The sequence below is a fragment of the Physeter macrocephalus genome, chromosome 4, assembly GCF_002837175.3.
Source record: "Physeter macrocephalus isolate SW-GA chromosome 4, ASM283717v5, whole genome shotgun sequence".
NCBI lineage: Eukaryota > Metazoa > Chordata > Mammalia > Artiodactyla > Physeteridae > Physeter > Physeter macrocephalus.
Genome location: NC_041217.1, coordinates 68,929,627 through 68,941,066, shown reverse-complemented (window position 1 = coordinate 68,941,066; position 11,440 = coordinate 68,929,627). Strand labels below are relative to the sequence as shown.

General features: G+C 38.8%; 1 protein-coding gene across 1 annotated transcript in view; it reads right to left on the bottom strand.

Moving 5' to 3' along the window:
- COPA (COPI coat complex subunit alpha) overlaps window positions 1–11,440 on the bottom strand; it is a 53,836-nt gene that overhangs the window by 39,347 nt on the left and 3,049 nt on the right. Inside the window, exons 3-6 of the mRNA XM_007129634.4 lie at window positions 11,216–11,289; window positions 7,603–7,683; window positions 5,727–5,803; window positions 4,885–4,994 (exon numbers count right to left, since the gene is read on the bottom strand). Coding sequence (XP_007129696.1) covers window positions 4,885–4,994; window positions 5,727–5,803; window positions 7,603–7,683; window positions 11,216–11,289 — 342 coding nt within the window. The remainder of the gene's footprint in view (window positions 1–4,884; window positions 4,995–5,726; window positions 5,804–7,602; window positions 7,684–11,215; window positions 11,290–11,440) is intronic.

The window sequence follows — 11,440 nt, the reverse complement described above, 5'->3', positions numbered from 1 at the left end:
AAAAAAAAAAAAAAAAAAAAAAAAAGAAAAGTCATTTGGGGAGGCCGCAGCTCAATGCTTCTCAAACTAGAAGCTTCTAGGCAACTCATGAGGAAGTTCCAAAGGAGTTAAGGAAACTACAACTATAAAATATAAAACAGCTTATTTGGTGGATGATATTGTAAAACTACAAATTGTGCAAAAAGTGTACTCATATCTTCTTCTTGACTCTTGGGCAGGGGACAAAAATTATTAAAACTGTCATATCCCTTTAAATACTTGCTCAAAAGACTGGTTATAGATCTGAATATATGTATCTTGCCATTAAAACTTTTGGAGACTCAAGGGAGAAATCAGCCCATAATTCAAAAACAACAGAAAAGGACTTCCCTGGTGGCGCAGTGGTTAAGAATCCGTCTGCCTATACGTATACATATAACAGATTCATTTTGTTATACAGTAGAAACTAACACAACATTATAAAGTAATTATACTCCAATAAAGATGTTAAAAGAAAATTAAAAATAAAAAAAAGAATCTGCCTGCCAATGCAGGGGACACAGGTTTGATCCCCGGTCCAGGAGGATCCCACATGCTGTGGAGCAACTAAGCCCATGTGCCACAACTACTGAGCCCGTGTGCCACAACTACTGAAGCCCGTGCGCCTAGAGCCCGTGCCCTGCGACAAGAGAAGCCACTGCAATGAGAAGCCCGCGCACCACAACAAAGAGTAGCCCCCACTCGCCGCAACTAGAGAGAGCCCGCATGCAGCAACAAAGACCCAATGCAGCCAAAAATAGATAGATAGATAGATAGATAGATAGACAGACAGACAGACAGGAAGAAACAAAACGAAACAAAACAAAAAAGACACCAGGATAAGGAGAGTCTTATTTGTATAGGGCCCACATTTATGGCTCAACCACAACCTGTCTTTAAAATTTGATATTTTGTGCTGTAGTCAGAACCAAAATTACAGTAACACTACTACCTTACAGGTAAAAGCACTTTGTGGTTTTCAAAGCTGATCTGGGTAACGACGCTTTGAGGTAGGCAAGCAGCGATAATTATACCAGCTTACAGACAGAAAATAGAATTGGGACTAAAATCCTATTTTTTGGAGTATTTGGGGGTGGGGGGAGAGGAAGATGAAACTACCTGGCACTTATAAAGTAAAAAAACCAAATATCTGTAATAGGGGGGAAATAAAAGCTATCACTTAAAATAAAACCTACATAGTTTTAAGCCTAAATTTTGGCACCTGTAAGAAAATACAAAAATTTAAGTTCAATGATTGTATTTATCTTCATTGTTTTAAAATTACAATGTATCTCTTCTAGTACAATGGCACCTAAACATCAGCATTAGAGAAGCAAGTGCCTAAAAGGACAAGACAGTTTTAATTCTCTTGTACTCTGTCCATGATAAGCATTTAGCCAACAGGTAGAAAGAAATAAAAACAATGCTTTAAAAAAAATTCATTCTCCTAAGGCTTCAAAAATACATCATCACAGGGATGTCTCCTTTCACTTATTTCATTTATCCCTTTAATGGGATCTGTCAACTTTTTCTAATGAGTCTGGTGTAGGAAACAGATTCAAAGGAAGATACAAAGACAGACAGCTGCGAGGAACTTCACCTCCAATAAGCTTCAACAAACACATTAAAAGGAAAGCTGTATGACAGAATGGAAGCCTTTGTTGCACTTGCTTGTAATGATCCAGGAAAAGGGGAAGAGCAAAAACAGACAGATCAATAGTGACAGGCAGTGAAAAGATACTTAGAGAAGAAATATTTGAGCCTTCGACAAGCTACCCACTAGGACTGAACGACAGATGGAAAATTTCTACAGCAGCTACTCAGATCCAGAGGGAGGGGAGGACACTCTCAGAATGGACCAGTTTGACACACACTTCCCAGTGGGAACCAGGGGAAGTAGTAAAAAGAGAGGGATGAGGACAGGATTTGGCAGCAAATTAATACTTTTTTAGTAGTCATTTCAAAGATTAAGACTGAATTATATGGGCTTGACATGCAAAAGTATAAGTACATTAAAATAATTTCACTGTCAGTTTATTTGGAAGCTCAAGCTAAAAAAGTAACCTATCTTTTAAATCTAGGTTGTAAATATATTCCCTTTTCAACAAATATTTTTTGCCAGGCTAATACAAAAGATCAAGTTAAGCTAAGCCCTGTGCGTTAATCCTAATGGGAGAGGTATCAAGAAGACAGGTTTTCCTTTAAGACCTCTGTTTTCTTATTATTTACTTAGTTCAGAGAGTGTCCCCCTTCAAAGAGAGTCACTCAGAAAGATTAGAATTTTCACCAGTCCTCTAAATTTGAGGGTTTTTGTTCTCTGACTCAGAACTAACTTTTTCCCTCCTGGAAACAATGGAAATATTAACTCTGGTTCCTAACAGAGATGACTGCTAATTTCTCTTCTTGTGTTCAGATTTATTTGAACCCAGGCAAATAACTCTGCTAAAAAGAGTATGCTGACTTCCAGAAAAGGAAAGAATGCGTAAGTCTAACCCAAAAGCTCCTTCCACTTGGTTAAATACCAAAGCATCTCCTTCCACTCTGGTTAAGGGGTTACTGGAAATCAAGAGAGTTGTGAGTACAGAAAAACACTTAGAAACGGTAAAGAGAGAATTAACGTTAGTAACATTAGTACAAAATTTCAGTATCACGTACACTAGGTATAGCAATTTTAATGTTATTATATAGTAATCCATGCACTTTACACATTCAAGAGCAAGCATAAACCCCAAATGGGGTCAGACCCTCTCCCTCTCTTCTCTGATTTAGGACCTTTGATTCTGATGCAAATATGTTTTCCTACAAAAATGAAGAAAAGGATTTCTTGCCTTGGGCATTTCATGATGACCAAAGAGAATCCATTCACCTAAGTGCCCCAAATTGCTTTAGCTAGGCCACAGGGAACCTGCTCTGCCAGAATCAGGTGGCATAAACAGTACTCTTAAGAGTGGAGCAGTATAAGGCCCCTCCAACCCGATGCACTATGAAAGAATTAAGCCCCAGTGGCCAAAGCACCAGTTTATGCATGTAACAAATTAACTTCTCTATGATCTAGAATGGCATTACTTGTATACCATTCTTAGAGGAACTGAGAAAACAGTCACTCAAAGTGTTTGAGTAGCACATAATTCTCTCACAGATCCCCAGTTGGAAAAGGCAATTCTAAGTAATTGCCCCTGATCAGCTGGAACAGCATGACCTGGGATCCAACCCCATCAGGTTCCCATATCCTGAGACAGAGAGGGTGCTTTGAATGCGTGTACAGTGAAAAACCATGGAAAGCCATAGCTAGGTTACTGCGGGAGTGAAGAGTAAGCTCCCTGGTACTAGCAGTGAGGAGAGGACACAGGCTCACAGTGCCTGTGCCTAACACCTTCTGCTGGCATGGCTGGTCACATCTGGGTGTACTTCAAAAAGCCTAGCCAGTCTGACGAAAAACTGCAATGGCAAAAGCCCTAGCAAAAGAGAGGACAATTGCCCTATCTCCAAGACAATCTTGTTTATACCACTCCCTTCTAATTCTGAACCTTTGAAACTGCAAACACAGCATGATGCAGAGGTTCTACTTCCAATTGTCCTCATCTTCCCCTTGGCTTGTCTCTATACTACATGAATCTTAAACACCTGCTATTATAACATTTCAAATGCTGCACCCAGGAATCCAAATTTTCTAACTTGCTTGTTAAAACAGCAAGTATCATACTGCCCCAGCCCACCATGCCACAAGGGAGTTGGGAAAAGTTATCAACTTTCTTTATTACCACAAAGAACCAGGCAAGGACCTATGAGGAGTCCTTCCTTTTACAGAATGAAAACAGTGTGCTGTGGTCTAGTCATGGGCCTTTCAGAGAACCCAATCTCTAAGAATATCCAAGGCAACAAACAACTAGAAACAATTCAGGAAGTGATAAGTAAATTTAACTGGGCAGAGAACCATAGCATTCAGAATTTCATTTTCCTATTCCATTTCTCAACAAAGCTCTTCCATTTTTCCAGCATGTCAATCTCATAGGTACAGTCCTTCCTCTGCATTTAAATTCTCAGTTCTTGGGCTTCCCTGGTGGCGCAGTGGTTGAGAGTCCACCTGCTGATGCAGGGGACACGGGTTCCTGCCCTGGTCCGGGAAGATCCCACATGCCACGGAGCGGCTGGGCCCGTGAGCCATGGCCGCTGAGCCTGCGCGTCCAGAGCCTGTGCTCCACGACGGGAGAGGCCACAACAGTGAGAGGCCCGCGTAACGCAAAAAAAAAAAAAAAAAAAAATCTCAGTTCTCCTCTATAAAGCACTAAAAATTTAAATCCTTATCCCCAAATCAAGACACTGTATACAAACTGTGAAAGGAGGGATTATCACACCTATCCAAAATCTACAAGTTATGTTTAATCCTAGAAGTCTGCCAGTTAAAAGGTTTTCTGGATGTGAAAATCCCTCCTCCAACCCTCATGCTCCTTACACTAGAAGATATCTAATAGAAGGATTTTCCTATTTCTAAATGAAGCCACAGGATCCAAGAGCCCTGCTTCACTGCACTAATCTACTCCCAAAATTCATTTTTGTCAAAGATTTGTTTTTTATTTTAGTGGAAAGTTTAATTCTTAATCAAATACTCCCTAAAACTGAACTAACTAAAAGGTGAAATTTTCTTCAAATTAAAATGAATTTTCTAGAGCAGCCACTTTTCTTAGAATACCTCTAACATGAAGAACCATCAAAGCAGATTTAATACCCTCAAAATCAAAGACACTATTATATGAGAACAGAATATTCTAAGTTTTCCTGTTCTAAGCCATCTACCCTCACTATTTTAAGCAATTGCAGTTTTGCGCCAGACACCACTAGGTTGTCCCCTGAACTTGGGCAGCTCACCAGAAATATCCCAAACGCGCACAGTCTGGTCCAGGCTGGCTGATACAACCAGGTCTTCTGAGGGATGGAACTGGGCACACATTACATAATGATTGTGCCCCGTTAACACACTGCAAGAGGAAAAAAGAAAGACAATACCAAATTAGAGGCAGGAATCTACAGATTCCTACATGTTAAATACCATGTTCCATATTGAGCAGATGCAGGCCCAATTATACTTTTTTGGAGACAAAGGCAAGTCATCCTAACAATTCTGAACTAATAATAATAAGCAAGGTCAGCTGTTCCAAGAGTGGCTCTCTTCTTGCCCGTAATGTTTTAGTATTTACATATTACTAATTTCAGGAGAACTGAGACTGTACAGCTTTCCTCTCAGATTAAAGATGCATTAAAATACCAAAATAAATGAAATCTTAGTAATTCTTACTGGAAGCTATGTTAGATTTTAGTGGGGTATCCCGCTTAAAGGCCATAACTTTAAATGGTCCTTACATACTTATGGAAAGCTCTACACCCAAATACGAAGCAGGACAGAAGTCTAGATCTTGACTCAGGTTTCATGGGAACAGAACTGAAAACCAGCCAAAACTTTTGTTCTAAAAGCCTAGCTATATGACCTCCTTTACCTGGTAAGAAACGACCAGTAAATCCAGGTTCATATATTACTAATGAGATTGCTTCTGTATTTATCATTTTATACACAAAAGTGTCTTACAAATATAATCAGTAATTAATCAGCAGATGTAGCCCATTAGTGAAGGGAGATGATTATTCTGAAGAGAAGCTGATTATGAAAATACTAGGAAATGAAAGTTTTTTAAGCTCTCTGTCTCCTGCTTTACCAGACACAGGTCCTAGACTGCCAGTTCCACACTCGGATGGTCTGATCATCTGAAGCACTCAGAATCCAAGGATATTCCTGAAAAATATTCCAGACAAAGGGTTTGACCATGAAACAAATGTGTTCTTCCAGGCTGCTGTAACCCATTTCTCTCTTTGGAGGAAATATTCCGCTGCCTAACATCTCAGCTAGTTTCTAAACGATTTTGATTTATCAGGCTAGTTATCTATTTCTCCTTACCATTCTACCAGCTTTTCCCAACTTCAGCACTTTCAGCTATAAGGTTTAAGAGTGGAAGCCAGACATAATAGATTCTCAGAGGCAAATAGTATAACACATATTTACATTTACTTTTACATATGTGCATATGTATACATGATTTATACTTATAAATAATCTTGTAAATTAAGATCTTGTGAAAGGATCTCTTCTCTTTAACCCTAAGATTGGAATATTGTTTGTTTTTTTGTAAATTTATTTATTTATTGTTATTTTTAAAAATTTTTGGCTGTGTTGGGTCTTCCTTGCGGTGCGCAGGCTTCTCATTGTGGTGGCTTCTCTTGTTGCGGAGCATGGACTCCAGGCACACAGGCTTCAGTAGTTGTGGCTCTCGGGCTCTAGAGCACAGGCTCAGTACTTGTGGCACATGGGCTTAGTTGCTCCACGGCATGTGGGATCTTCCCGGACCAGGGCTCAAACCCATATCCCCTGCATTGGCAGGCAGATTCTTAACCACTGCACTACCAGGGAAGCCCCTGGAACATTGTTTTAAAGTCTGACTTCTCCCTGTCAGACCATCCAGTCTCAAAAAATTCCCAAGTCTCAGTAAACAAAGCAGAAAGTAATGTGTAAAAACAATTCAGCCCTTTTAGAGTCTTCAAGCTTTTTAAAAAAAGGAAGTATTTCATAGTCACAGTTGTATCTCCAGTGTTTAGCAATGAACTTAATAAGCACAAGGTACACATATACTTATTAAACTGAAAAAATAAAAGGAAATAAGCTTTTCATAACTTTCCAGCTGAACGGCAACTTGTTCTAGGCAAGAGCCTTCAGCAAGTCCTGAATGGCAATGACAATTAGTTCCTTCTGAGTAAATTATCTTATTGAATGGCCCTCATTCTCAAATGTTTCAGCTATAATTTTAGCATTCATCATCTCCTATTCTATCCTAAAGTTTTTTTTATTTTAAAAAAGGAAATAAAGTATTATTAGCCAGGAATTTATTGTTTATCTCATTATATTCTTTCTTACTTAATTCAAGAGAGTTAGTTTACTCAGGGTCAAGGAATAGTAGAAGTTAATTCTAACAGCATATAATTATAAAGAAATCCAGTCAGGTTGGGACTAGATTAAGAGGTTGGGAGTCTCTAATCTGTAACTCAGTATCTGTCTACTGTGATACCTAACAGATCGAGAAAGGGAAGCTTGGCTAAAGGAATAGCCTCTACCAGACCCTAAAATCCTAGGATAAAAGCACATGATTGTTAATGTTTCAAAACATTTGTTAGCTCATCAAAATGGCATCTTACCTTGACCTTCCTCTAGACACACTATTTAATAATACCCTACACGTGATTAGCTTGCAAACTTTTGTGTGCTGGCTCAGCAAACCTAAAATCAAATCTCTGCTTTTCCCTACAGAGAATCAATGCCTTCCTCATAAAGCCCACTGAATCCAATTAAATTAAATTCAAATATAACCGTGAGTGCTTCCTCTTGCAGAAGGAAACAAAGCAGAAAGGTCAACACCTCACAGATCCTAGAAGAACCAATAACATAATTCTGTTATCAAAGCATGGATTCTTGAGGAGCAAGTAGAAGATTCCTACAGGGAAACTGAAGAATGCTCTAAAACAAGAGCCACAATGGCTACTTACATGATGAAAAAACGTAGTGCGGATGTAGTCTAAGTGCCCAAGCAATGTGAAGAGACAGCGCCGAAGCTTGTAATTCCAAACCTGCAAAGAGAAAAATTCAACTAAGGAATAGCGTCCTATAGAGGCGCAAGACCTCTGTAGGTCTTGTGCCTCTATAAGGCCCAGGTTTCTCAATAAACAAGTTTGGATTTATATTTTGGCATTTAAAAATAGGTAAGAATCTTGATAGGGAATCTTGTTTAAGGTTTGAGGGGAAAAGACCATGAATGAAAATATAAGTCAGCTAAACAAAATGTGGGGAGGGAAAAAGGGCAAGGCTAGGGAAACCTAAAGATAAAATTATGGAAAGGTTTTTCTTTTTTTCTGGGAAGAAACCTTCTGTATTTGATAACATAAGAAAAAATGCTTATCTAAGGCTCAATTTGAAATTCTTCTTCCTACTGCATTATTGTGTTTTTAGCTTGAATACAGATCCCTTACTTAGTGCTTACCTATCACGTTAGCTCAGGATAAAAAAAAGTAGGATGGATATGACTGCAAAGGAAACAATGATATAATATATAGCATCATCTTTTGTTAGACTCCTAACTTGATGGCAAATGATGACCATACATTCATGGTCTGTACTCATCTATCATGCAAACATATTTTAACTCATCACTATGGAAAATACTGCATTGCTCAGTTAGGCTGAGCTAAGCAGAAAAACATCATATTCAGATAAGAAATTAAGCCAACTACCAAAGTATCAGGCATCAACAGACACAATTGAGGAAGACGCTGAAACCAGGACCATAAGTGTACGACAGCTCACACTTCCCATCCAGAAAAACTCCCAAATATGTAAAAATAAGAGGTCAGACGCCTTTTTTTTCTTCTATAACATTTAACGCTTGTTTATAATCTATCTAGGCCAGCTTGTTACTATTCTTTCCTATTTTTACTTAAAAACTGTTAAATTTTCTTTCATAAATCACAAAAGGTAATCCTATTTCCTGTAACAAATTTGAATAACCCTGATTGTCCAAAAAAGAATGTAAGCTCCCTAAAGGTGGGGTCCTTGTCCATCATGCTCAACACTATACCCCTAGCACCTAACATAGCAGCTAACACTTAGTACATGCTCAAAAGGTATGTGCAGCAGAAATGAGAAAAGGTAAATAACATGAAAAGTGAAAATATTCCAATACCTTCACCTTCATCTGTTGAGTCATCTATAAATAACTATACATGTACACAGTGGAGTTTGAGTTTCACACAAAAATTAGATCATACCATAAATACTATTCTGTAACTAGCTTTTTTTCCTCTTATAGAGTTCAAATTTTAAACTTTCATATTTCTACCTTCAAATTGTCTTGACTCCTTTATAGTCCTCTATCAAATTCCAGCAGTATGAATTCTGAAAGACCTATAGGGTTTTTAGACCTTGGCTGTTTGGAATTCCTGTCTTACTCTTTGTAAATCAGGATTATACTAATATTACATTTATCTGGGTATAGCAAACAATATCATGGTCCATAAACGTGACTTTTCGAGATAACCCCACTTTCATTAGAGAAATATAAATTTAAACCACAGCATAATAGCAGTATACACCCAATAGCTAGCTAATTCCTTTATTTAGTAACAGCTTTAAGATATAATTCAAATCCCATCTAATTCACACATTGAAAGTATAGAATTCAGTGTTTTTTTAATACATTCATAGTTGTTCAACTATCAGCACAATCAATTTTAGAATATTTCATCACCCCCAAAAGAAAACTATACCCATTAGTAGTCCTCATTTTCTCCCAACACCCCACCAAACTCCAGACAACCATTAATCAACTTTCTGTCTCCACTGATTTGCTCTACTGATCTGGATATTGCGTACAAATGAAAGATAACGCCTTTTCAAAAATTTAATGATTTGGGGAAAAAAATTTTTTTCTTCAATGTCACTCAGTCTTTTTCTTAAACAGATCATATGGAACCCAAGTTAACCATCCTTAATACTTAATGGTCATCACTTTACTAGAAATATTACAAGGAAGTAATATTCTTAGGAGCTTTTGTGGCCTATCAGGTGATTTGAGCTTCCACTAACTGCCCCCAGGATCAGTGCCTAAAACCTAGAAACCAGAAAGAACTGTCCTTCCTATAATTCTAATGCCTCTTTTCTCTACAGGCAGCTGTCACTTTTCACGCCTGTCACTTAAGTTCTACTGTATAATTTATAACTCCCTGAGGTAGCTTCTGAAGACTATTTTTTTCATGAAGTAAATTTTTCTGGTTTAGTTAGATACATCCATCTCCTCTCCCATTTATTTGTTTGTTTGTTTATTCATTTATTTATTTATGGCTGCGTTGGGTCTTCATTGCTGCGCGTGGGTTTCCTCTAGTTGCGGTGAGTGGGGGCTACTCTTCGTTGCAGTGCGTGGGCTTCTCATTGCAGTGGCTTCTCTTGTTGTGGAGCACAGGCTCTAGGCACGTGGGCTCAGTAGTTGTGGCTCGTGGGCTCTAGAGCGCAGGCTCAGTAGTTGTGGCACATGTGCTTAGCCACTCCCCGGCATGTGGGATCTTCCCAGACCAGGGCTCAAACCCGTGTCCCCTGCATTGGCAGGAGGATTCTTAACCACTGCACCACCCGGGAAGTCCTATTTATTTATTTATTTATTTGGTTGTGCCATGTCTTAGTTGCGGCACGTGGGCTCCTTAGTTGCGACTGGCGGGCTCCTTAGTTGCAGCTCATGGGCTCCTTAGTTGCAGCTCACAGGCTCCTTAGTTGCGGCTAACCGGCTCCTTAGTTGTGGCATGCATGTGGGATCTAGTTCCCTGACCAGAGATGGAACCCAGGCCCCCTGCATTGGGAACGTGGAGTTTTAACCACTGTGCCACCAGGGAAGTCCCCCATCTCCTCTCCATTTTTAATGTTACTGCCTAAGCTCATGCTCTGCTCATTTCCCACATGCACTTTTATAAGAGTCTCCTAACTAGTATCTGCCTCCAGTCTTGCCCAATGCATCCAATCTTTTCTCTATACTGCCACTCAAGTAACCTTTTCAAAAAAATATGAATCTGATGTCACTCCTCTACTTAAACGCCTTTAATGACTCATTGTTATTTGTATGATAACATCTAAACTTCTGATCACTACAAAGAGGTACTCCATAATCTGGCCCTTCTCATCTTCTGCTCCTTCTCTCACCTTTTGTCCAGATTTTATCCACACAAAACTAATTATAGTTTCTCAAATGTATCCAGCTATGTCATACCTTTTTGTCTTTGTACCTAGATTGCCCTTCCCTATTTCACTTTGGTTATCTCTCTATTGTATTACTCACTAAACTGTACATGCTATTATTTGGGTATATATTTAACTCCTCCATTAGAATAAAAGCTTCTTGAGAGCAGAAACCATTTCTTATTTATTTTTGAATTCCAAAAATATAAAACAGTGCCTGCTACACAGTAAGCATTCAATAAATGTCTGCTGGATAAGTGCTCTGGATAATGTCAAAAGCCTGAGCTCTGTATGAATGAGATGTCTGGATTTTTAGTCCCTTCCGTAATTCCCAAACTTCACATGGCCTGTATTTTACTCCCAGTCATGACAGACCCTCTATACCTTAATCTTATAGTCATCTCCTCCAGAGACAAACAGTGGCTGCTGCTTATGGAAGTCAATGCCTCGTACTGGACCTGGGGAAGAAGACAGGCAATACACGTTAAAGAGAGTTATGCTTCCTAGTCTCTAAGGTGATTCTTATTCAGAATTTCCTAGTTTTATCCCTCCCATGCTCTATAATCCTGAAGAAAGTTGAAACTACTTCAGAAGACAATAAATATTTAC